The sequence below is a fragment of the Tachysurus fulvidraco genome, chromosome 19, assembly GCF_022655615.1.
Source record: "Tachysurus fulvidraco isolate hzauxx_2018 chromosome 19, HZAU_PFXX_2.0, whole genome shotgun sequence".
NCBI lineage: Eukaryota > Metazoa > Chordata > Actinopteri > Siluriformes > Bagridae > Tachysurus > Tachysurus fulvidraco.
Window position 1 is genome coordinate 23,024,834 of NC_062536.1, and position 27,737 is coordinate 23,052,570.

General features: G+C 37.6%; 1 protein-coding gene and 1 long non-coding RNA gene across 11 annotated transcripts; one reads left to right on the forward strand and one right to left on the reverse strand.

Annotated features, from left to right (window-relative positions):
* Positions 1–4: 4 nt before the first annotated feature.
* LOC113651004 lies at positions 5–9,338 on the reverse strand. Of its 10 annotated transcripts, none has more exons than XR_007138719.1 (12): positions 8,602–9,338; positions 8,105–8,250; positions 7,183–7,989; positions 6,883–7,104; positions 6,633–6,792; positions 6,111–6,281; positions 5,624–5,992; positions 5,144–5,530; positions 3,826–3,858; positions 3,635–3,741; positions 3,486–3,545; positions 5–790 (listed from the first exon to the last, which is right to left on the reverse strand). XR_007138719.1 is itself a non-coding variant. In XM_027159587.2 (4 exons), the coding sequence occupies exons 1-4, from the start codon at positions 8,270–8,272 to the stop codon at positions 7,290–7,292; spliced, it is 618 nt and encodes a 205-aa protein (XP_027015388.1). In that variant the 5' UTR covers positions 8,273–9,338; the 3' UTR covers positions 7,123–7,289. The 10 variants fall into 10 exon arrangements, 1 of the variants encoding a protein (XP_027015388.1); XR_007138720.1 differs by having other exon boundaries at positions 7,183–7,541; positions 7,648–7,989; positions 8,105–9,338; XR_007138721.1 differs by having other exon boundaries at positions 6,111–6,216; positions 8,105–9,338.
* Positions 9,339–10,003: 665 nt separating this feature from the next.
* LOC125139509 lies at positions 10,004–21,929 on the forward strand. The gene is made up of 3 exons (XR_007138539.1): positions 10,004–10,014; positions 17,216–17,218; positions 21,791–21,929. It is a non-coding gene; the product is annotated as an uncharacterized LOC125139509 (long non-coding RNA).
* Positions 21,930–27,737: the final 5,808 nt, after the last annotated feature.

Below are 27,737 nucleotides of genomic sequence, written 5' to 3' on the forward strand. Positions count from 1 at the left end.
AATATCCTGATTGCTGGATAAATAGTTTAATATGTGATTTGTAATGACAAAGTTCCACAGTCATAATGTCACACAATCATAACAAACAGACTGTAGGATTACAATTAAAACCAGGTATTAAAATAATATCTACAGCATTTTAAATGGATATATATATGGATGTATTTCTAAAATCTAACCAAAAAAGTAAACAAATTGTTTTTACTCTTACCATCTGATGATCAAATTCGTGAGATTTAAATGTATTCAGTTTTAAATACAGGAGAGATGATCAGTGGTGCTGCATTTTTACCTCCTTCATTTAAACAAGCGGTGAAGAAAGGATAGAGTTCCTCAGTGAAAGTCTGACCAGTGAAAGAGTAGATATGAGATCTGGACTTCACATCATAAAAGGAGACCAGACCCTCCTCATAATCCACAAACACCCCCACAACCTCCACCTTCTCTCTCAGTGTGAGGCGGACAAAGGGATGTTCACAAGCCTTATACTCATTCTCATTCCTCAGTACCACAGTCCAGAATCCATCCTGAGGATTCAGTGTAACTGCCCTCTTCCTGTTAATGTTCTCTCTCGCAACTCCTAATGACCAGCCAGTTTTCCCTCTGACCTGCACCTCATAATAAAACCTCCCTGAGGAGAAACTGTGCTTTCCCAGAACACGGATAGATGGATTACACCTCTGTGGTGTATCAGGGAGATTCTGTCGTCTGTCTCCATGTGTCACTTGTTTTCCATCAGCAGACAGGATGAGATCAGGATGAGCTGTATCAGGATCCAGGGTCACATCCACTGAGAGAAACACACAGTGTGTGATGAGTAAACATGTAAAAAATATTACATCATCATCCAGTGGATCTGATTCATTATCGATTTATAAAAGATTGTAGAACATTTTTTTTTATTTTATTTCATGAAATAAAAAATACAAAATACTAAAATACAGTTTATAATATGAGTCTATTACAGATAATTTATTATATATAATAAATATATGATAAATGTGTTTGTAATTTTTGTTTTTCAGGAAATACACAGAAAGGGTCACAGAACATGAGAGAAAAACATTTGAGGTAAAAACGCTGAGTGTCTCTAGTGATAAATATCTGGTACGTTTTACATTTAGAAATAAAACATGGGACTCTCAAGTGATTGAGAGAAAACAGTTTGTTTTTTATTCTTTTTTAACTGTATGATTATAAATCTTTCAGCCTTCTTTGTCCAGCAAAACAACAACATTCTCCTCTGATAGACAAAGTATTTTATACTCATCACTTTTCCACATACACCGTGTAACAAATCATTCAGGATCATTCATTATTTCCACACAATGTTTTACTCACATCAAGAATCTTTCATTTCTACAAGTGAAGCTGAATTCAATCCGATCATGAAGCTGAACAGTGAAGGTAAAGCTGCACTGATCCAATAAATAACAGCCATCAATCATACAGATGTCTTGTGTAATTTTACTTTGTGCTCTCTCTCTCTCTCTGTCATTAGTGAGAACATATGGAGTTTTTGCTGATTCTGATGATAAATATCGAAGTAAAATTTTCCTTTTGCATCTTTACTTTATTGATGTATTTGTGTTTGTGATTTTTATCACTCAGGAAAGACAGAAAGAGTCACAGACTATGAGAGAAACACATTTAAGGAAAGATCTTGATAAAGATGGACAAAATAGTTCAGTAATTATCTCTATACAGAAAACTGTGTCTGTAGTTTAGGTCTGAAAAAAAAAACAAAAAAAAAACACAGGCCTGAATTTCTACACGTTTTCTTTAACTGGTACAAAAATATTTTATCAAAGACACTAGTTTAGGGTGTCAGTTAGTGTTAGTGTAAAAATATATTTTTGTAGAATACATTCATCACTTTTATGTTCAAGTTTATTTTACACACACACACACACACACACACACACACACACACACACACACACACACACACACACACACACATACACTTTTTAAAAGTATATTTTTAAAAAGTACATATTAAATGTATTTTCTAGTAATGTGATATGCTTGCAATATATTTCTGACAGTTTTATACTAAGACAATAACAATTTCATGTTGCAGGACACTGGGAACTTGGAGGAACTTGAACAAGTCATAATTGATATTACTGTGACCCCAAAGCCTGGAGCTTCTACAAGCAACAGCCCAAAGAACCTTGGGATCGTCATAGAGGGCGTCATCACAGAACTTGGAGATATTGCAAGGGCTTGCTCTGTCCTCCTTGGCTTGACCTACGTGCTGAATCTCGATTATCCCAGCCAGCTGAAGTACACCTTTGAGGTGTTCCAAAAACTTTTCTTGGAACTGGATGATTCAAAGCTTTCAAACAAAGTTTAGTCCCTCAAGAGCAAACTTCAGGCTTGAAATGAGACTGTATTGCAGTGTAGACTTTTGTGCTACACAATGTTCATCTTCTACAGAGCTTGAGAATTGCACATTTGAGTGCTATATTTGTAAGTTGGCACTGTTTTGTCGCACTTTTATTATTTATGTTTTGGCACATGCCATTATGGAGTATCAGCATTTTGTCCTTTTCAAAGTTCTGGTTTGAAATGCGTGAGCAAACTTCTGGCTTGAAAATGAGACTGTTGCAGTGTACATGTTTTGCTACACAATGTTTAGCTTCTACAGAGCTTGGGAATTGCACATCTGAAAGTTCTATGTTTGTAAGTTAGCACTGATTTGGACTCTTATCCCACGAATGTCAGTGAGATTTCTAGTTCAAAGTACAAAATGTTTTTTATTCCGTACAAATTACACTTTTCTGCTTTTGTTTTGGTACATGCCCCTCTGGAGGATTTTTCTTTTAATATCATTATTGACCCAATTTAGTGGATAAGCATGGAATCAGGTTTATGGACTCATCACCATTCTGTATGTCATTTATATTTGTTTTTACAAAATAGTTTAAAGTCAGCATTCTGTCTGGTTTGAAATGCAAGATCCAACTTCTGGCTTGAAATGAGACTGTGGTTGCAGTGTACAATGATGTGCTACAATGTGTCTAAAGCACAAAAGTGAATAAAATTGTTAATAAAATTCTTATTTGAGTATTTAAGTTCTGTACTTTCTGGGCTATATTATTCATAAGAAAGGAATATTTAGATTTAATTAATTACATTGATTAAATTCAAATCAATGTGCAGATTAATGTAGATGATTACTCAATTATGATATGTAGAATTAAATTAATTTTTATTAGTACTATTTACACATTAGGGAGTTTATCTTTTTCAAATCTACTCAATATTTTTGTTTAGATTATAATTAATTCTGTACTGTTTTCTATTCAAATCTACTCATAATAAATGGATAACTATTAAGGGTTTCTTTTAATTAGTATTTACTCAATACCAAACCTTGTGAAATTTAATTAATGATATTGCTTGTAATCTGTTGCCTCATTTTTATTGAGTAGATATGGTGTATCTTTTCTTACAGTGTATATGAGAATTATATTTACCAGAGGTGCACATCTGCACAGATGGAGAGCCAACCTGTTGTCTTTTGATGTTACTTAAAACTGCATAATAAAAGAAATAAGTTCAATATTTATTGAAGTTACTCCATCTTTATCATTGTACTTTGCCATAACTCTTTGTTTACAATTACCAGATATTGGTGTGGGGACTTCAAATAAACTGATGAAATGCTTCAATGTTTGATGACTGACTCTTCAGTACCCTTGCTGTTCCTGGGTTTACGAAGGCTTGCTGCATCTAAAAAATTAATACAATTAAGAGCTCAAAATATATCTTGGTTCTTTTTGCTAATGTAACCGGAGTAAACTAGTGTGCTCTTACACCAAAGGGGACCTTAACTGCAATCCTGCCCTTCTGTGGGGAAAGATAAAAGAATTGTTTTAGCATTCTAGAGATCACACTTTCAAAGATAAAACTACACAAGAAGAAATCAATAGCCAAGTCTTTAGTTAGCAAGCTAAATAATGTATTCAATTAATTAACGGGATATAGCACAATTAAAACCATTTACTCCAGAAATCATTCACTGCATAACTCTGAATATATGCTTTTTTCTTTAAAAGCTTAAATTTCAACTTTCATTTAAAAAAAAGAATGAATTAATTAACATTCATTTTCACAAATTTTCACATTTTTGCACATAGGTTCCATTCTGTTGTGATTAATATTACATGTTACATCATGAGAAGCTACTGTAAAAAAATGTCCTTTAATTGTTTGACTTTGGAGAAGTTGGGATGAAGCTCAAGGATTGTCCTCTACACCGCCTACTACATCAAGAGATATCTTGCAAAAGTGAAAATGGAACTCTGAATTTTTTAACATGCACACAAAACCTTTTTATCGCTCACATACAGTGGCAAAGATCCAAGTCCCTTTACTGTAAACATCTGACCCAATATCTAAATACGAGTCCCTTTACTGTAAACGAACTAGATTATATATATATAAATTTCTATATTTCTGCAGAAATGTCAAACATCAAATTTTCACAAGTCCCAAAAGAAACCCAAACCGATCAGACAAATTATACTTACATTTTTAAATAAGGAATAAGATTATATATCTGTGAGATATATCTGTGAAACTCTAGGTTTATTACTTAATTTCAAGGTCAAATTTGAGTTTCTGATTTCAGTCAATTATATGACAACCGGGTCTCCATTGGTACATTCCCAGAAGTGTTCAACCAGCTAAGATCAATCTAAAAGCAAGACATGTAATAGTCTGTTGGGTCAGAAAGGAATTCAGGGGAACTTCTAATCCACCAAAGGCCTCTTTTACTTTGGCTTATGTTAAGACCCTTACACCATGTCTGAAACATGTTGCTGGTAGTATCATGCTTTGGGAATGCATTGCTGCATCTGGGCTAGGACAGCTTCCCATACGTATTCAGAAATATGCCAGTAAACTCTGAATGTATTTGGCAAGACATCTGTCCATGAACTGAATCTCAAGAAAAAAAATGGCTCATACACCAAGATAATGACCACAAGCACCGAAGTCTGTTTACCAAAGAATGAGCTCTCAATTTGTTTCTAGAAAGATAAGACACATTTTGCTTATTTTAGATGAAAAGATGAAGTTTCAAAAGGTTGGTGAAACTGATTTCACTTAAAGTGCAGGGACTGAAGCTCACCTGTCTTTGAAGAATGGAGCTAATAACTCTCTCTTTCTTGTGTGATCCCTCTTTTCTCATGCACGCTCTCACTGGCTCCTCATCCACTCTTGAATCATCCTCTGAAGAGTCCTGAGTAGGTTTCCATTCATCAGCCTCTTCGTCTTCAGTGGCGCTCACCAATTGTTTAGTGCTCTTATATTGTGTGTGGATATCTTGTTTATTAATTTCAGCTTTCACTCCAATCGTTTGTCCAACGCTGTTTGTAATAGATCATCATTTGTTTTTAAACAAGTTAAAGAAGGGCTAAAATTGTAAACTCACTGGTGTTTCTTCCTTTGACTGCACAGATTTATTTCTCTTCTGCAGTTGGTAATGTCTATGCTCTGTCATCTCTTCAGAATCTGCCTGTGTTACATTCAGAAGACATGCTTACCAACTGTTTACAGAAAAAAAGACAATATTTAGATCCAAATTAAAAAATGTAGAGTTTATTCATACCAGATTCTTATGCGGCTGGAAAAGCCTTTTTCTCACAGGCTCCAGCCCATCTTCTTCCTCCGAAAGAGGACACGGTCTCCTCTTTGTCATGACCCTTCTTTCTCCTTTCTCTTTTCTTTTTCTTTGCTGCATATGTTGAAATTGTCAATGTCGACAGGTATCTGCTACTCTGTACTTCCTCTGCTGGGTCCTCAACTGTGCAAAGCAATTGAAAAAATTAATACAAGCTGATAGCTGCTATGGCATAATAGGTAGGTCTGCCATTAATTTAATTAACTAGCCTAGATAAAATCTTTTGGCTGTATGTTCGTCATGACACATAAAGGTTGCCACTTTCCTGTATGTTTTATGTCCCAGTTGCTGCTTGGCCTGTTGAAATAAAGAAATCAGAAAATTACAGAACACTAAAATACATGCATCTTTCACCATTCTTCACTGTATTAAAAAAACACAAGGTAAAAGTTCTCTCACTCCAGTCCATACTTACACAAATGATGCAGCCACCATTCTTAGTTTTTGCTGCCGTCTCGACCTCTTCGGTAGTCATGTCGATGACGACACCCTTTCGGTGGCCAGTTGTAGCGATGATGTATCTGCCCAGAAACCCAAAAAATATTCTCAGTATTTGGTCGGTTCACCAGCTGCTTCTCAAGATCATCTGTAAAAGACAAAGAGCACTAACACTTATGCCATAGTGATGGTCTTTAATTAAGGAACACACCAGGAGAACACACTGACCACAGAAGAGCCACAAAGACCCACCAAAATCTATCCTGGACAACATCCAAGTCATCCGACATGCATAAAAACCCAGTGTCTACATATAAACCCCTTTAAACACCTTAACCCAGAGCTGGGCATTATGAATATGCAAGGGTAACATTTTAGCTCTGTATTCACCCTAAAATCTATAGAAACCAAAAGACATCTTAGTCATTAGAACACCACAACTACAAGCCCAGTTAATACATGCAAGCCCCTATATATTATAAAAACTGCAAACCTTTACCTTAACAAATTTGGGCTCATATAATCATTTTTCTAAGATTCTTGATCAATTTATATATAAAATAATTGCAATGAGCAGGGATCCATAACCAGTATTGCAGCAATATTCACAGGAGCCATTTCAAGGAATGCATTGTGTATTTTGGCATCAACAAGTCTCTCTGAAATTATAAATAGAATTTATTATACAGGAGTTTCTCCATTAATGACATGTTAAGCAATGGAGTTAGAGGTTTGTATTTCAAACTCACCAGACTTTGATCGGCGCATGCTAAGCTGGTGCCCGACTACATTTCGCCCAATATCTATTAGACGATCCCTCAATTCAACCAAGAGCATTTATCCTCTTGGTTCCAAGTCTCACAGATTGTGGTGACATGTTTAAAATGTATTTAAGGAAAGGCACAACATTCATCAAGTACAGTCTCTGAGTTGTTGGTTTAAAGCCTTTCTCTTGGAGGTGTGCCACAAAACTGTAAAGTCAAAAATACAAATTAGGCCATGTCTCCTACTCTACCTGAGACTGATAATCTTTAAAATTTAGTTCTTACTTGCGGACTCTACTATTTTTCAGGAAAAGTAGATCGACATTTGGAATTCTCGAGTCTGCCATAAATTCCAGAAAATGGATCACATGAGTGGCTCAGTGCTTGGCATTTTATTGTGTATTCCTGCTTTGTATATGGCCCCTAAACTCTTCAACTAGTCTTACTGAGAGGACACAAAGATACATTTTAAAAACCTAAAATCCTAAATCATTTGTCAAAGTTTTACGATGTCACGGTGAGTTATACAATGTCACTTATCCTTCAAGTTAGTAGCAATTATTTTGGTAGAAGTGTCGAACATATTTACCATACTGAGGGGCTTTATTGGGCGAAAAGGGTTTGTTTTGTTTATACTTATCTAGCTGAAATAAAAAAAGTATGTAAAACAGATCAAAGGTAATTTATCAAAAGTAAATTAAAACTTCATGTACTTCAGACATGTACGTATCAGAGAAATACCATACTCACGTTTGCCCGGTTTGCTGAAGCATGTACATGCTTGAGCTCATGGTTTCTTTCAACTTCACACTGGAGCAGTTGCTTGACCACTTTAAGCTCAGCAAACAAAAGATGGCAGTTCCTGCAGCCAGGTGAAGGTGTCCTCAACAGAGAATGTTTTCTTTGGATCCTAGCCAATTGGTTAGGTTTGCTTCCAGAGGGCGAAGGCATATCTGAGATGGAATGCTCATTGGGAGCCTTGCTGGCAGAGTGAGGAGGAGGATGCGTATTTGGAGTAGAATGTGCACAGGGAGTCTCCACTGCAGAGTGAGAGGTGGGTGGCATGGTCACTGTGAGCCTCACTGCCAGAGTCTGAAATAGAATGCATATTTTGATTTGTGTGCCATTTCTTGGGTGTGTTGGGCCTGGATAGAGAAACACACAGAGTAGAGGCGGATGGAGTAGTAATTACATGCCGAGAGTTTACCTGAGACAGGTGAGCGACCGGCCGGGGAGCTTCCAGCGCGGCTTTCCGCTCCCATAGCTCGGCCTGCTTCACCTGTAGGTCGCGGATTTGCTTCTCCACGGCCTCCAGCTCCAGTTCCACCGATTTTAGCTTGAAAGTGTCCTCACCTGCACTCAAAGGCAGAGACATAAATGACAATGTTGTAGAGCAAGAACAACAGAGATAATTGGTGTGAAAGCGGTAGCCAGGCTAACAGGCCGGTATTGCGTGATGATAACCAGCTAGCAGCGGGCACTGGGAGAGCAGATAAATAAAGAAATCAAAGGTAAGTAATTAAAGTATATGCACGAGATAAATCTACTTTTAAGATTCTATTGCCGGGATAAATAGCAACTCAGGATAAATTGAGATTGAATGAAGATACTCAGCCAAGCAAACAAATGTAACGTGGCAAATAATTCCAACACTGCATTTATATGATGCTCGAATCTAACCGCAACACAACCATACGTGCCTACCCGGCGGCTAAGGCTATCGGTGAGCCCCCACTGTCGTCGGTAATGCAGGTTCAGTGGCCCCCGGGTCCGTATGGCATAACACAAAACCAAATTCAAGTACGGCTACAAGCTTGGAGGATGCGAGAGCTCCAAATCCGCTGCTGCTGCTACACAGAACCTGCATTAGTTAAAGCTAAATTTATCACAGAAAGTTACTGTTAAAGCTTAATTTACCACAGAAAGTTATTGTAGAAGCTTAATTTACCACAGAAAGTTACTGTTAAAGCTAAATTTACCACAGAAAGTTATTGTAAAAGCTAAATTTACCACAGAAAGTTAATTTACCATAGAAAGTTACTGTTAAAGCTAAATTTAACACAGAAAGTTATTGTAAAAGCTAAATTTACCACAGAAAGTTAATTTACCATAGAAAGTTACTGGTAAAGCTAAATTTACCACAGAAAGTTATTGTAAAAGCTAAATTTACCACAGAAAGTTAATTTACCATAGAAAGTTACTGTTAAAGCTAAATTTAACACAGAAAGTTACTTTTAAAGCTAAATTCACCACAGAAAGTTCTTGTAGAAGCTTAATTTACCACAGACAGTTACTTGGTTTTGGAAAATGTACAATGACCCCCCCATCACAGGGTCCTAACCTGCGTGGATGTAGCGGGAGCCAAGGGTGAGGCACTGGCCAGCGCATGTTATTGCACAGCTATCGCTCTGTCAGACTTTTGATATATTTTTTAAAGGAAATAATAACAGAGAGGTGAGCCACTGGAGTGAGTGGGTCAGTCTCCAAGTTAAAGATTTCTTTAGAGAGAGATTAAATGTGTTGTTTTATTTATGTATTTATGTATTTATTATTTCATTGTTTAATTAATTATTTATTTGTTTGTTTATTAATTTTTGGAAAAAAAAATTATTTTTGAATTACTGGTCTATTTTAGGTTTTTAAACACAAATATTTAATGAATTTTAGGACACATCATCAGCAGTGCACCTCAGGCTCAACGGGTGTTTTGGCCTTTGATCACTGAACACCCTCCTCTGAGGCGGCCAGCCGTAGGTGGATCAAGCCTCGGCTTGTGTCCCATGTCCAATCAGAAGCTAACTAGTGCTAACGCTAAGTAACTCCTCCGTATGGGTGGAGTCATTGAACTATTTTGCCTATTAACCTATTTTATCTATCTATTTATTTGTCTATAATGGGCTCTAATTTGCTCTTAAAAGAAGAGAGTGGAAGTGAAGGAGAGCAGAATGGGAGAGAACTTGTCTCTATCTTTAACGCTACCATTTTGCTACTGTTATTGTTAACATTATTATTATTATTATTAGTGTAGAGTATTATTTCTGTCAAAAAGCCAAACAAGTGAAAATGGGAAGCTAACATGGTGTGGGTGCAGTGTGGTGCATGATGTGCTGTCGTGTGGTTGGTGCTAGCCACCAGTAGAAGTCTTGGCCCCATTTAAGGTCTGTTGGCCCCAGACCACCGCCCTGCGTGCTGTCCTAGTGGACCCAGGGAGGCCGGCTACAAACCTCACCCAGCCAAGAATGTCACTTGTTAACACCGCAAGGTTTCCCGAGACATTCTGGCAGGGTCGACGAACTGGTTCGCGAACGGGTCCAACGCTGTCCTAGTAGACCCACGGAGGCCAAAAGTTCACCTCGGAGGCCGTATACTCACCTAGGGTCCGGGAAGCGTTGCAGGGGCACTAGCCAAGCACCTCTTCGTTAACACCGCAAGGTATCCGAGATGCTCGGTTCGTTCCCTTTTCCTAGCTAAACCAGGGGTCCAGAGTGCAATGCAAAAAGCATCACCCCCAGATGGCCCTGGGCGGGTCCCCAAGGGTTAAGCGTACATCAGCGGATTCTTCCCTACGTCATTCCAAGGCTGTCACCGATGGAATAGTTTCGGGAAAAATCAGGCTTCTACTGATGTAGCCGCCCCCCAGCTCGAATCTCTATGGATCAAGCTGAAACTGTGTGCCTAAAATGAACCTTTTTCACCAGGACGGTAGAAATTTAAAATTTCTTGTGTGCTTTCAACTTTGATGTCATCAGACACAGTAGAACATGATGCACATGACAAAAAAAAAACAGCATGTCGATAGCTCGAACGGTTGCTGAGATATTAGCCTTTGATTCTGTTCCCAGAATCCTCTCTGTGCATTTAGGCGGAGCTTATGCAAAAACGGCTAATCTGCAGTATTAATTATGCAAATTGGATTTTTTTCCGATATAATTAATGTAAATACATACGTAAATATAATTCTGAGTGAAATATTTGATTTATATTGATTTAGGGTTCTAATATTGAGTTACAACGGGCGAAATTAAAATTTTTCGTGCCCTTTTAATTTTGATGTCATTTAAAACAGTAGATTATGCTGAACACGGCAAAACAAACAGCATGTCGATAGCTCGAACGGTTGCTGAGATATTCGCATTTAATTCTGCTCTTTTTACAAGACCCAGAATCCTTTGCTGTGCATGAGAAATTAGACGCAGCCCACCGACAAATGTCGCCATCTGCTGCATTAACTAGGTAATTTCATGCATTTTGGGTTAGGTATAAAGAATATAGGTATATTTATAATTATAAATGTATAAATAGGTAAATATAAATAAATCAAATATAGGTATATAGGTATATTCATAATTATAAATGTATAAATAGGTAAATATAAATAAATCAAATTTAACAATTTTTTTTATATATAAAATTTATATATTAATTTTTTTTATATATAAAGTCCAAATTGGATTAATCCCAATTAGGTTAGATTCATTTTAAATCAATTAAAGCTTAATTACTTCCCAAATTATTTTAACTAATCAATCAATACTAAATTAAATTAATCTGACAATTTAATTTAATTGATGAATGTAATAAAATTTTTAACTCAACCAATTTAATTAACTAATTTGGTTCAATTTAGGCAATCAAGCTTTAAGGTATTAGGCCTATTTTTGATTTTAGGGTTAAGATTTAGAGCCTTTTGGTTCCAATTCAAGTTGTCTTTTTTTGGGGTTAATCTCCACAGTTATCATTAGTATTTTGACGAGAGATACTTTTAAAATTTGATTTTAGGTTTTAGAGCCAAATCTTAACGTTAGGGAATTTTGGGGCCAAGATTGGTTAAGTTTAAGGTTTGGAAGTCAGATTAGCGCATCAGTCCGAATTGGAGGTTATCAGTTAAGGTTAGGGTAAAGGTTAGGTTTAGGGCTAGGTTTTAGGGTTAGGTTTAAGATAAAGGTTAAGTTTAGGGCTAGGTTTTAGAATTAGGCTAGGTTTAAGATAAAGGTTAAGTTTAGGGCTAGGTTTTAGAATTAGGCTAGGGTTAAATGTTAGAGTTAGGGCTAGGTTTTAGGATTAGGCAACGGTTAGGTTTAAAGCTAGGTTTTAGACGACGGTTAGGTTTAGGGTTTGAGGTTAGGTTTTGAGATTAGATTATGGTTAGGTTTAGAGCTAGGTTTTAGGATTAGGCGACGGTTAGGTTTCTGGTTGAGGTTAGGTTTAGGGCTAGGTTTTAGAATTAAGATAGGTTTAAAGGTTAAAGTTAAAGGTAAAGTTTAGGGCTAGGTTTTAGAATTAGGCTAGGGTTAAATGTTAGAGTTAGGGCTAGGCTTTAGGATTAGGCGACGGTTAGGTTTAAAGCTAGGTTTTAGGCAACGGTTAGGTTTAGGGTTGAGGTTAGGTTTAGGGCTAAGTTTTGAGATTAGATTATGGTTACGGTTAGAGCTAGGTTTTAGGATTAGGTGACGGTTAGGGTTGAGGTTAGGTTTAGGGTTAGGTTTTGAGATTTTGCAGATGACGGCCGATGTCAATGGCTCCGTGTAGGACTTTATCATATCCTACAGAGTGTGGAAAACCACAGGAGAGGTGTACTAGTTTTAGTCAGTGTTGTGAGTGTATTAGCCTAGTGTGAATTGATTGTGGGTATGTGTTTTTAATATATATTTGTCCGAAGACATCCGAGCAAGGTTAGGGTTAGGGGTTAGGGTTAGGGGTAATAGGGATAAATGCGAAAGTGCATCCCCCTGCATCAGGGGGTGCACTTCATTTCTATAGGTCCTAGGAGGCTGAAATTTGGTATATATACTAATTAGGGGGCGGGAAGTCGATTGCACATGGTTTCAGCTCGATAGCACCACCACCAGTCGAGATACAGTATTGCACATTATTTTCCTATGGGTTTATGTACAAAATTAGGGTTATGTGTTAGGGTTGTGTTAGGGTTAGGGTTAGGTTAGGGGAAAATGAAACGTAACTCTGGGAAGGTGACCCAGAGACAACGTTGTGCACGGGCCAGCCTCCCGGGCCTTGTTTTCGGCCATCACCACCACGGCGAACGAAAGAACATCGCTTATTTAGAGTTATGAGCTTAAAGTGCTCTCATAAAGTTCGAGGTCGGTCTGAATTAAAGTTCCGACCTCAGATGACGCCTAAGGTTATGTTTAGGGCTAAAGGTTAGGTTTACGGTTCAAAAAAAATTAGTGTTACGAACGCACTTTAAATCTCTGGTTATGTTTAGGGCTGGGAATTAGGTTTAGGGTTCTAAGAATTAAGGTTAGAGCTAACGGTTAGGTTTAGGGCTAGAAAACCGGTTAAGGTTAGGGCTTAGGGCTAGAAAACCGGTTAAGATTAGGGCTTAGGGCTTGAAAACCGGTTAAGGTTAGGGCTTAGGGCTAGAAAACCGGTTATGTGTTAGGGCTTAAATCTGGAAACTTGCGGTTATGTTTTGGGTTCAGGAATGGAGAACGCACTAAATACTATTTAGGGCTAAGGGTACAGACTAAAATTAAAGTCCTCTTTAGCCCAACGAAATCCTAAATGTTGAGACACGTCATCAGTAGTAAACCATAGAGTCACAGGGTGTTTCAGCCTTTAATTACTAGACACCCTCATCCATGGCGGCAAGCCGTAGGTCGTAGGTCGATCGAGGGAAAAAGTAAGGAACCGGCACCCCCTCTCGAGGGACCGGAAATGCACGGGCCATCCCCTGGGATTCTGCTCTCCGTCGATCCCCGGGCCATGTCTGAGAAACCGTGTTAAGGGAACACACTCCCCGTTTATTGTAGTGGACCTCCGTCCACTGCTGTTGAGCTCTATGGCTCATGATTAATGAGGAACCTGAACTTATCCTTGTCTGTGACACTGAAAATGTTTTAATAAAATAAATTGTTTTTTTGTTTTTTTATTTTGTTATTTTTTTTTTAGTGTTTTTTGTTTTTTTTTTATTTATTTTTTTTTTTGTGTTTTTTAAATTTCAATGAACCCAAAATAAGTAAATGAAATGTTTTTAATAATACTAAAAGAAAAACCAAACTAAAACGGCATCAAAACCTGGAAAACTTTTTTTTTGTTGTACCCTGTCGCGACGTTTCAACCTCTACGGTCTTCTTCAGGCTAGGGTACAAAACAGCAATGAAAAAAAACAAAATAGATATATATATTCACAAAAATAAACTGTTGGCATAAGGCAATACAGAGATGTTGCTCAGTGAAAAGCCAAACCTCAAATGAGCAGCCTCTGTCCCTCTCTCCTATATATAGCCTCCCTCTCTCACACACACGCGGCCCCTCCCTTTCTTTCCCCTCCAAAAAAGTTTTTATCCAAAGCACAATGTTTTTTCCTTTTCTTTTTGTTTTTAGCAAATCTTAGGGTAAAGAAATAAAAATGTATAGTAGGATGTTCTGTATTTATATAAAAAAATATATACATATATATAATAATATCATTTAATCTTAATTGTAATACTTTTCTAAAAAATATTATTAATAATAATAATTATAATAATTATAACTTATAATAGGTTATACTATATAACAAAACATGTGTGTACATATACACATATACACACACAAAAAACTAGTATTACACAAAGTAAATAAACAGATCAATAAATAATAAAAGTACCCAAACAATTAAGGAATGATCCATCTAGAGTTAAGAGACATCCCACTTCCAAAAAAAAAACTAATTATCCGGGTGTTTGTATAAATGTAAACCCCAATATTATGGTTAAGGCTTAAGGCTGGGGTTTAAGATTGGAATTAAATTTCAGGACTGAGGGTAAGATTAGGGTTAGTTGTTAGAGTTAGGGATTAGGGTTGGGATTACAATTAGGGTTAGGGATGGGTTAGGTTTAGGGTTGGGGTTAGGGGTGGAGTTGGGGCTAGGATAAGTGTTGGGGTTAGGATAAGGGTTGGGGTTAGGGGTGGAGTTGGGGCTAGGATAAGGGTTGGGGTTAGGGTTAGGGTTGGGGATTAGGGTTAGGGATTAGGGTTAGGGTTAGGGATTAGGGTTAGGGGAAAAGATCGTAGTTCTGGGAGTGACCCAGAAACAACGTTAGGCACAGGCCTGCCACACGGACCTCATTTTCAGCCACCACCATCACGGTGAACGAAAAAACATCGCTTATTTAAAGTTAGGAGCTTAACCGGTTAAGGTTAGGGCTTAGGGCTAGAAAACCGGTTAAGTTTAGGGCTGGGGCTAAAAAAACGGTTATGTTTAGGGCTAAGGAAATGGAAACCTGCGGTTATGTTTTGGGTTCAGGAATGGAGAACGCACTAAATACTATTTAGGGCTAAGGGTACAGACTAAAATTAAAGCCCTCTTTAGCCCAGCGAAATCCTAAATGTTGAGACACGTCATCAGTAGTAAACCATAGAGTCATAGGGTGTTTCAGCCTTTAATTACTAGACACCCTCGTCCATGGCGGCAAGCCGTAGGTCGATCACTCCCCGGCCCGTGTCCCAAAGCCAATTGAATAAACAATTAATGAATATATTCAACCAGTCTACTGAGATAAAATATAATTATTTAAGAGAATAAATTATTTATTTATTTATTTATTTATTTATCTGTCTATCTATTTATTATTTTATTTATTTATTTATTAAAATGAAGATTATTTTTTAAGAAAATAATCCTCTTAATTTATTTATTTAAAAGATAAATGGTTATATTTAGAGGCCTAATTTAAAAATGTTATTTTAAGGACCTATTTGCAATAATAAGATGTTAGAGCTGCACATTACAGTTACCAAACCTGAACCATCACACAATAATAAACATTTACAACACATGTATACAAAGTGAAGACCGGTAGTAGACCATGACTCACCTTCTCTGCCAGTGGCCCTTTTTGTTAACACCGCAAGGTTTCCAGGACCACTCGGGCAGAGTGCTGTGCAGCACGAAGTCTATGTTGAGCCCACAAATCCCAGCGGATGGCCACGAATAAGGCCAACAGGCTTCTACTGGGCAGCCCTCTAGGAAAAATCTATCAAAATGACAGTATAATCCCCAGCCAAGTTAAGTTCTATCAGTGGGAAGCCAGCCCAGGTCCTTAATCGGCTTAATCTCCTCACCGAGGGTGAATTTTCACTTTATGTTGCAGATTATACAAAATATCTTGGTCAACATGACGCAAAAAACGCTTTTTCTGTATCTTTTGTCGTTTTGGAGTTATTAGTTAAAATGTACTCCAAAATTGCCTTTATGGGCGGAGTTATGCAAATTTATAGGCCTAAAACGTCTTAACCACTATTTAAATGGTTGGAATTGGGCCAAAGCCCATCTAAAGTTAAATTAAACGGGATTTTGGATCGCTGCTAAGGTAAGAGTTTACTCACTTAAATTAAAATAGCTAATAAACGGCTCTAATTTAAAGTTCAGGCCAAAAGTTTCCGGTCTAAACTATTTTATTTTTTATTTTTTAATTTTTTAGCAGTGTGGAGCGTAGTTACCATCTCCCCCTTTATTTTTAATTATATAAGTCTAAGCCGTGATTATTATCCTATTTGGAAAATTAATTAAATTATTATAAATAAACTAATTTTAAGCCTAATAAATGTACGACGCCTATGGATCTCCATACACGTCTGAGCTTTAACGCTCTGAGTGGGGTAAGGTCGGGCCGGCGGACGCCTATTTTAGGGTCACTTCAAGGCCAGCGGAGATCTATTAAGGGCAAATGAAGCGGGCACTGGCTTAGTGGTCTAGGCACGCAACCAGAGCCTAAGCTAACGATCGCCTTTCGCCTTCAGGGTGGACCAGACCAAGGGTTAGGGTTAGGGTTAGGGTTTGAGTTGGGGTTAGAGTTAGGGTTGGGATTAGGGTTAGGGTTGGGGGTAGGGTTGGGGGTAGGGTTAGGGTTGGGGGGTAGGATTGGAGTCCCCAGACCGTGGTCCCAATTAAGGGACTCACGTTGTGCACGGGCCTGCCTAGCATGTCACCCCGATCGTCCCACCGTCTCCCCCCTGAGTCTCACACCATAAACAATGGAGTCAAAGTGTTTTTTCAGGCGGGGACAGTCCAAATAGGTTCTGTCCCCTGTTCAAAAAATTCCTCACAATTGAGGTAATAACAATTTGGGTATTCTGGGTGGAGGGGTAGGTGAATACCTTGCAGCCCTCACATCCCTAAATGGCCGAATGAGTATTTTTTATGTGTTTTGGGTGGAGGGGTAGGTGAATACCTTGCTGCCCTCCTCCCCAAATGGCCAATCAAACGGGCAGGTCAATTTGCGCAACGTTTCGGTTTTTAATCAAACCTTCTTCAGGCGTTGACCTGCCAAAATTTGGAAAAACACTGAAAGCCAAATTAATAGGGACCAAGCAGTGGGTTAAATAACCTTAAAATATTCCAATTAATAATCATAATAATTGTGAGAGGTGTATCAGCTAAATAGCTGTGAGGTGTGTGCTGCACAGCTCAACTAACAAGTGTGAGTCTGTCTGCAGTGGCCTCCTTTTTATAGGGGGAGGCTCCACCTTCATTTTTTAAAAAGAAACAATATTCTTTTAAGGAACCTCTATTTCTGCTTGGATTTTTATTCTTATATATGTATATTTGTGTGGAGAGATACAGGTAAATAACCTTATTTTATTTTTAATTATTAAACTTAATATAATTATCATTGTTATTTAGGTTAAATAACCATAATTTATTATTAATGTTGTTGTAATTAATTTGAACCAATGTTCTTTCTTCCCCCTCTGTCTTTTCAGGTGGTTTCCAGCTCGATTGGCGGACCGATTTGACAAATTGAGGTAAGTATTTACAATGTTTGTGTTATTACTTGTGTTGTAAACATTCAATCATGCTTTTCCTTACCTCTTCTTATCAGGGGCGGTTCCTAACTCAATCGGCGGACCGAGTGGACAGAGCAAGGTGGTATTATAGGGCAAAATTGCTGTCATTATAAAGAACTAATGTTCTACTTTTTCTATCTCTCCTTCCTCCAGGTTTGGGTTCGGCCCAGGCGGCAGACAGAATGGACAGACCAAGACGGTAGTGGCGGCACTGGCTGGATTAGGGTTTGAGTTGGGGTTAGAGTTAGGGTTGGGGTTGGGGTTAGGGTTAGGGTTGGGGGTTAGGGTTGGGAGTAGGGTTGGAGTCCCCAGACCGTGGTCTCAATTAAGAGACACACGTTGTGCACGGGCCTGCCTAACATGCCACCCCGATCGTCCCACCGTCTCCCCCCCGGGCCCAGCACCATAAACAATGGAGTTCACAGTGTTTTTTGTGTGTGGGGACAATCCAAAAATAGGTGTTGTCCCCTGTTCCAAAAATTTCTCACAATTGAGATAATAATTTTAACAATTTGGGTGTTTTGGGTGGAGGTGGAGGTGGATACCTTCCTGCCCTCACATTCCCCTAATTTAAATAAAGATTGTGTTGGGTGGAGGGGTAGGTGGATACCTTGCTGCCCTCACATCCCAACAATCAAAAATAAAAAGTAGTCTTGGGTGGAGGGGTAGGTGGATACCTTGCTGCCCTCCATCCCTAAATGGCCGAATCAACAATAATTTTGTGTCTTGGGTGGAGGGGTAGGTGGATACCTTTGTTGGAAAAAAAATCTTAGTAGAAATAATTAAAATATTATTCCTTACAATACTATAACCAAAGTAAAGTATTAGGCCTTGCAAAATATTACAATTGCTGTCATAAGACATATGTAGGTGATGTTGTAGGCCAAAGATGTTTATTGCAACCAGATTCGGGGCTGTTAGGCCTAGTCAGTCTGAGCACATTTGTAATAACAACTTATGTAGAAGGGAAAATACCATTGTTCCCAGACCTTAGCTCATAAATTGTTATGGAAAATGAAGAACACCATGGTTCTCAGACCTTGGTCCATAGCAATAACATGTTATGTAGAATGAAAAAAACAGTGGTCCACAGACCTAGGCCCTGAGAACTAAAGGAAGGAAAATCCATATATGGGCATGTGGTGCTCATAAACTTGTTGTGCAGACTGAAGAAGGCCCAGGTGTTTAGTCTGAGGTCATGAAAAAAAAAGGGGAGGAAAATCCATAAATGGGCATATGGGTGAAAGGTAATGGGAAATAAGGGGAAATTGGGTCAGTGTATTTAGAAAACATAGGAGATGATTTCGGTAAATAAGGTGATATGGCACCTGGGCTCCTAGGAGCGCCAGGGTATATATTGAGAAGATATCTGAGGTTTTTTTGGTTCTTTGGGGGCGAAGGTGTGTGTGCGTGTGGGGGCGCGTGCGCACGCACGCGGGCGCATGCCCGTGTCCGCGGGTCAAGGTGGGTGGTTTTTATTTTTGCAAGGACGTTGCGAGAGTTCTTGTTTTTCTTGATTGATTTTGCATGACATGCTCTTTTTGGGGGTTTTCATTTGTTACTTTGAATTTGGCAATTTGTTACTTTTAATTTGGCAATTTGTTACTTTTAATTTGGCAATTTGTTACTTTTAATTTGGCAATTGGATACTTTGAATTTGGCAATTTGTTACTTTGAATTTGGCAAATTATAATTTGTTGGCTGATTGACCATAATAAAGAAGTTTGCTCATTCTCATCCAGGTCTGAGGAGTTTTCTCAGTATTTTTGTAGTAATCATAGAGTTAACAGTGAAATTTAACTAAAGGCCTAAGAGAAGAGATCACCCTGTGATGTGTCGACTTGGAGACCGGCTCTGAGTTCCGACATATCTAATGGCACCCCAGATGGGACTTCAAAGGGGCTAGCTTGACCTGTGTCCGGGACCAGGACCACTCTCTCAGAAGGGTCACAGAGGCCGGCCAAAATATTAAGGTAAGCAGACGACTGTTATATTCGAAGTCTGTGCATAGTGAATCTGTGACCTGAAAAGGGAGGGGTGGCCCTGGGAGGCGGACAGGTAATTTCCCATTACCTTTCACCCATATGCCCATTTATGGATTTTCCTCCCCTTATTTTTCATGACCTCAGACTAAACACCTGGGCCTTCTTCAGTCTGCACAACAAGTTTATGAGCACCACATGCCCATATATGGATTTTCCTTCCTTTAGTTCTCATGGCCTAGGTTTGTGGACCACTGTTTTTTTCATTCTACATAACATGTTATTGCTATGGACCAAGGTCTGAGAACCATGGTGTTCTTCATTTTCCATAACAATTTATGAGCTAAGGTCTGGGAACAATGGTATTTTCCCTTCTACATAACAAGTTGTTATTACAAATGTGCTCAGACTGACTAGGCCTAACAGCCCCGAATCTGGTTGCAATAAACATCTTTGGCCTACAACATCACCTACATATGTCTTATGACAGCAATTGTAATATTTTGCAAGGCCTAATACTTTACTTTGGTTATAGTATTGTAAGGAATAATATTTTAATTATTTCTACTAAGATTTTTTTTCCAACACCTTGCTGCCCTCCATCACCAAATAGCCAATTACATGGGCAGGTCAATTGCGCAACGTTTCGGTTTTATTCAACCTTCTTCAGGCGTTGACCTGCCTAATTTTGGAAAACACTGAAAAACCAAATAAAATATAATAAAACAAAACCAAGCAATAAGTAAAATAACATTAAAGTAATTAATAAAATAATTGTGAGAGGTTTTGCAGCTCAATGGCCGTGGAGTGTTTGCTGCACAGCTCAACTGATAAATGAGAGTCTGTTTGCAGCTGCCTCCTTTTTATAGGAAAAGCTCCACCCCCAGTTTTTCAAAAAAATTATTTTAAAACCTCTGCTGTTGCTTGGGTTTTTTTGAAACATTGTTTTTAATTTATAGAAAAGGACTCAAATAAGCCTTTTTCCTTATGGAAATTATTTTCCTTTTTTATATAAATATGTGTGTGGAGAATTTATTATTAATTATTAATTTTGATATTATTTTCATTATAATTAAGGTAGATAACCTTGTTTTATAATTAATTTTGTTATAATTGTCAAGAACTAATGTTCTTTCTTCTCCCTCTGTCTTTTCAGGTGTGGTTTCCGGCTCAATTGGCGGACCGAGTGGACAAATCCAGGTAAATATTAATCAAATTGGTTTAATTACTTTTGTCATAAACATTAAACAATGCTCTTCTTATCCCTTTTACAGGTGTGGTTCCCAGCTCAATTGGCGGACGGAGTAGACAGAGTAAGGAGGTATTAGTAGGCAAAATTGCCGTCATTATAATGAACTAATGTTCATTTTTTCTCCTTCCTCCAGGTTGGTTTCGGCTCAGGTGGCAGACAGCACGGACAGGCCAAGGCGGCAGTGGCGGCACTGGCTGGATTAGGTTTAGGGTTGGGGTTAGGGTTAGCGTTAGGTTTAGGGTTAGGGCTAGGGTTGGGGGTTAGGGTTAGGGGAAAAGACCTAGGGTTAGGGTTAGGGTTAGGGGTTAGGGGTATAAGGGATAAATGCGAAAGTGCACCTCCCTACCTGAGGGGGTGCACTTCGTTTCTATAGGGCCTAGGAGGCTGAAATTTGGTATATATACTAATTAGGGGACGGGAAGTTGATTGCACATGGTTTCAGCTCGATAGCGCCACCACCAGTCGAGATATGGTATTGCACATTATTTTCCTATGGGTTTATGTACAAAATTAGGGTTGGGTTAGGATTAGGGTAGGTTTTAGGGTTGGGGTTAGGTTTAGGAGTTTACTCTTAACATACTACAAGTCTTTAATGTGCTATCATCACTCTATTCTATGGGGTTCTCCAGTGGCAGAGCATCCAGTTCAATAACTTTTGAAAAGAGGCACACACCACTCCAAAACAAGTTGCTAAATATTTATTTGACCCTAAAGAACATACTACAAGTCTTTAGTGTGCTATTATTTACTCTAGATGTTATGTGTTTATAACCTCTCTGATCAAACTTAACTCAAAGCTAGCTATATATCTGAATTGGGGGGGGTTTCACATAAGTGATGATCCAGACCACTCATTAAAATAAGGCAGCCAGAAAACGATCTCTTTGCTTAGAGTTATTTATATGAACTCTCATTTACTTTACCCTCATTGCATATGATACCACAGTACACATTACAATGTGACACAAGTCATTGAACAACATATCTTAGAAATTCCAACTGTAAAACAAAAGCAGTCTTATCTAGGATAGATGTCCAGTTTTAAAGAGGCTCACAACACTGAAGACGAAAGCAAAAGGGTTCTTGCAAGGAATTGTTAAGCTTATCCGTATTGTGTTGTCTTCTGAGTGCTTTACGGCGTATCCATCACCACCTCCTCAAATAAGGTAGCTGCATTCTCCAGTCACCATTTTAATCCATTGTCCATGTTGTACTTTTAAGTATGCAATGGGGGAGACACAAGAGGCCCTTCTATAAATACAAAATTAACTCAATTACAAGTTTGCATTCATTAAGAGTACACTACAAACAGTGCCAGAGATATAACAGTCATTCATATAAAGTCAAAACATTGCAGTAAATATACTCACAATGGCAATAGAAACAACTGTTTCCCATTAGAGGCCTTTCACTGAAGCCAACACAAAAAAACCTAGACTCGGGTGGAAGCCATTTTCTTTTCCTTTACTAGTCTATCCCCTTATAAACATTCAACATCAAGGTTGCCCCCTATAGGTAAGCAATAGAACAACTAGTAACAGGCTAGACCTGTTACATGCTATTATTTACTCTAGATGTTCAGTTTCTATCATCACTCTATTCTATGGGGTTCTCCAGTAGCAGAGCATCCGGTTCAATAACTTTTGAAAAGAGGCACACAGTACTCCAAAACAAGTTGCTAAATATCTATTTCACCATAAAGAAAATACTACAAGTCTTTAATGTGCTATTATTTACTCTAGATGTTCAATTTCCATCATCACTCTATTCTATAGGGTTCTCCAGTGGCAGAGCATCCAGTTCAATAACTTTTGAAAAGAGGCACACACCACTCCAAAACAAGTTGCTAAATATTTATTTGACCCCAAAGAACATACTACAAGTCTTTAATGTGCTATTATTTACTCTAGATGTTCAATTTCCATCATCACTCTATTCTATGGGGTTCTCCAGTGGCAGAGCATCCAGTTCAATAACTTTTGAAAAGAGGCACATATCACTCCAAAACAAGTTGCTAAATATTTATTTGACCCTAAAGAACATACTACAAGTCTTTAATGTGCTATTATTTACTGTAGTTGTTCAATTTCCATCATCACTCTATTCTATAGGGTTCTCCAGTGGCAGAGCATCCAGTTCAATAACTTTTGAAAAGAGGCACACACCACTCCAAAACAAGTTGCTAAATATTTATTTGACCCTAAAGAACATACTACAAGTCTTTAATGTGCTATTATTTACTCTAGATGTTATGTGCTATTATTTACTGTAGATGTTCAATTCCCATCATCACTCTACTCTATGGGGTTCTCCAGTGGCAGAACATCCAGTTCAATAACTTTTGAAAAGAGGCACACATCACTCCAAAACAAGTTGCTAAATATTTATTTAACACTAAAGAATATAGTACAAGTCTTTAATGTGTTATTATTTACTCTAGATGTTCAATTTCCATCATCACTCTATTCAATGGGGTTCTCCAGTGGCACAGCATCCAGTTCAATAACTTTTGAAAAGAGGCACACACCACTCCAAATCAAGTTGCTAAATATTTATTTGACCCTAAAGAACATACTACAAGTCTTTAATGTGCTATTATTTACTCTAGATGTTCAATTTCCATCATCACTCTATTCTATGGGGTTCTCCAGTGGCAGAGCATCCAGTTCAATAACTTTTGAAAAAAGGCACACACCACTCCAAAACAAGATGCTAAATATTTGTTTGAACCTTAAGAACATACTACAAGTCTTTAATGTGCTATTATTTACTCTAGATGTTATATGCTATTATTTACTCGAGATGTTCAATTTCCATCATCACTCTATTCTATGGGGTTCTCCAGTGGCACAGCATCCAGTTCAATAACTTTTGAAAAGAGGCACACATCACTCCAAAACAAGTTGCTAAATATTTATTTGACCCTAAAGAATATACTACAAGTCTTTAATGTGCTATTATTTACTCTAGATGTTCAATTTCCATCATCACTCTATTCAATGGGGTTCTCCAGTGGCACAGCATCCAGTTCAATAACTTTTGAAAAGAGGCACACACCACTCCAAATCAAGTTGCTAAATAATTATTTGACCCTAAAAGAACATACTACAAGTCTTTAATGTGCTATTATTTACTCTAGATGTTCAATCTCCATCATCACTCTATTCCGTGGGGTTCTCCAGTGGCACAGCATCCAGTTCAATAACTTTTGAAAAGAGGCACACACCACTCCAAAACAAGTTGCTAAATATTTATTTGACCCTAAAGAACATACTACAAGTCTTTAATGTGCTATTATTTACTCTAGATGTTATGTGCTATTATTCACTCTAGATGATCAATTTACTTCATCACTCTATTCTATGGGGTTCTCCAGTGGCACAGCATCAAGTTCAATAACTTTTGCAAAGAGACACACACCACTCCAAAACAAGTTGCTAAATATTTATTTGACCCTAAAGAACATACTACAAGTCTGTAATGTGCTATTATTTACTCTAGATTTTATGTGCTATTATTTACTGTAGATGTTCAATTCCCATCATCAGTCTATTCTATGGGGTTCGCCAGTGGCAGAACATCCAGTTCAATAACTTTTGAAAAGAGGCACACACCACTCCAAAACAAGTTGCTAAATATTTATTTGACCAGTAAGAACAAACTACAAGTCTTTAATGTGCTATTATTTACTCTAGATGTTCAATTTCCACCATCAATCTAATCTATGGGGTTCTCCAGTGGCAGAGCATCCAGTTCAATAACTTTTGAAAAGAGGCACAGATCACTCCAAAACAAGTTGCTAAATATTTATTTGGCCCTAAAGAACATACTACAAGTCTTTAATGTGCTATTATTTACTGTAGATGTTCAATTTCCATCATCACTCTATTCTATGGAGTTCTACAGTGGCAGAGCATCCAGTTCAATAACTTTTGAAAAGAGGCACACACCACTCCAAAACAAGTTGCTAAATATTTATTTGACCCTAAAGAACATACTACAAGTCTTTAATGTGCTATTATTTACTGTAGATGTTCAATTTCCATCATCACTCTATTCTATGGGGTTCTCCAGTGGCACAGCATCCAGTTCAATATCTTTTGAAAAGAGGCACACACCACTTCAAAACAAGTTGCTAAATATTTATTTGACCCTAAAGAACATACTACAAGTCTTTAATGTGCTATTATTTACTCTAGATGTTATGTGCTATTATTTACTGTAGATGTTCAATTCCCATCATCACTCTATTCTATGGGGTTCGCCAGTGGCAAAACATCCAGTTCAATAACTTTTGAAAAGAGGCACACAACACTCCAAAACAAGTTGCTAAATATTTATTTGACCCTAAAGAACATACTACAAGTCTTTAATGTGCTATTATTTACTCTAGATGTTATGTGCTATTATTCACTCTAGATGTTCAATTTCCATCATCACTCTATTCTATTGGGTTCTCCAGTGGCACAGCATCCAGTTTAATAACTTTTGAAAAGAGGCACACACCACTCCAAAACAAGTTGCTAAATATTTATTTGACCCTAAAGAACATACTACAAGTCTTTAATGTGCTACTATTTACTCTAGATGTTATGTGCTATTATTTACTGTAGATGTTCAATTCCCATCATCACTCTATTCTATGGGGTTCGCCAGTGGCAGAACATCCAGTTCAATAACTTTTGAAAAGAGGCACACACCACTCCAAAACAAGTTGCTAAATATTTATTTGACCCTAAAGAACATACTACAAGTCTTTAATGTGCTATTATTTACTCTAGATGTTATGTGCTATTATTCACTCTGCATGTTCAATTTCCATCATCACTCTATTCTATGGGGTTCTCCAGTGGCACAGCATCCAGTTCAATAACTTTTGAAAAGAGGCACACACCACTCCAAAACAAGTTGCTAAATATTTATTTGACCAGTAGGAACATACTACAAGTCTTTAATGTGCTATTATTTACTCTAGATGTTCAATTTCCACCATCAGTCTATTCTATGGGGTTCTCCAGTGGCAGAGAATCCAGTTCAATAACTTTTAAAAAGAGGCACACACCACTCCAAAACAAGTTGCTAAATATTTATTTGACCAGTAAGAACATACTACAAGTCTTTAATGTGCTATTATTTACTCTAGATGTTCAATTTCCACTATCAATCTATTCTATGGGGTTCAACAGTGGCAGAGCATCCAGTTCAATAACTTTTGAAAAGAGGCACACACCACTCCAAAACAAGTTGCTAAATATTTATTTGACCCTTAAGAACATACTACAAGTCTTTAATGTGCTATTATTTACTGTAGATGTTCAATTTCCATGATCACTCTATTCTATACGTTTCTCCAGTGGCACAAAATCCAGTTCAATAACTTTTGAAAAGAGGCACACACCACTCCAAAACAAGTTGCTAAATATTTATTTGACCCTTAGGAACATACTACAAGTCTTTAATGTGCTATTATTTACTCTAGATGTTCAATTTCCATCATCACTCTATTCTATGGGGTTCTCCAGTGGCAGAGCATCCAGTTCAATAACTTTTGAAAAGAGGCACACACCACTCCAAAACAAGTTGCTAAATATTTATTTGACCCTAAAGAACATACTACAAGTCTTTAATGTGCTATCATTTACTCTAGATGTTCAATTTCCATCATCACTCTATTCTATGGGGTTCTCCAGTGGCAGAGCATCCAGTTCAATAACTTTTGAAAAGAGGCACACACCACTCCAAATCAAGTTGCTAAATATTTATTTGACCCTAAAGAACATACTACAAGTCTTTAATGTGCTATTATTTACTCTTGATGTTATGTGCTATTATTTACTCTAGATGTTCAATTTCCATCATCACTCTATTATATGGGGTTCTCCAGTGGCAGAGCATCCAGTTCAATAACTTTTGAAAAGAGGCACACACCACTCCAAAACAAGTTGCTAAATATTTATTTGACCCTAAAGAACATACTACAAGTCTTTAATGTGCTATTATTTACTCTAGATGTTCAATTTCCATCATCACTCTATTCTATGGGGTTCTCCAGTGGAAGAGCATCCAGTTCAATAACTTTTGAAAAGAGACACACACCACTCCAAAACAAGTTGCTAAATATTTATTTGACCCTAAAGAACATACTACAAGTCTTTAATGTGCTATTATTTACTCTAGATGTTATGTGCTATTATTTACTCTAGATGTTCAATTTCCATCATCACTCTATTCTATGGGGTTCTCCAGTGGCACATCATCCAGTTCAATAACTTTTGAAAAGAGGCACACACTACTCCAAACTAAGTTGCTAAATATTTATTTGACCCTAAAGGACATACTACAAGTCTTTAATGTGCTATTATTTACTCTAGATGTTCAATTTCCATCATCACTCTATTCTATGGGGTTCTCCAGTGGCAGAGCATCCAGTTTAATAACTTTTGAAAAGAGGCACACATCACTCCAAAACAAGTTGCTAAATATTTATTTGACCCTATAGAACATACTACAAGTCTTTAATGTGCTGTTATTTTTTCTAGATGTTCAATTTCCATCATCACTCTATTCTATGGGGTTCTCCAGTGGCAGAGCATCCAGTTCAATAACTTTTGAAAAGAGGCACACACCACTCCAAAACAAGTTGCTAAATATTTATTTGACCCTAAAGAACATACTACAAGTCTTTAATGTGCTATCATTTACTCTAGATGTTCAATTTCCATCATCACTCTATTATATGGGGTTCTCCAGTGGCAGAGCATCCAGTTCAATAACTTTTGAAAAGAGGCACACACCACTCCAAAACAAGTTGCTAA

Coding starts and splice junctions, on each gene's coding strand:
- LOC113651004 (XM_027159587.2), bottom strand. CDS start 8,272: ATGTCTCTGCCTTTGAGTGCAGGTGAGGACACTTTCAAGCTAAAATCG. Junction 7,542..7,647: donor CTTCAGCAAACCGGGCAAAC/GTGAGTATGGTA, acceptor TTTTTATTTCAG/CTAGATAAGTATAAACAAAA. Junction 7,343..7,486: donor CAATAAAGCCCCTCAGTATG/GTAAATATGTTC, acceptor GTGTCCTCTCAG/TAAGACTAGTTGAAGAGTTT.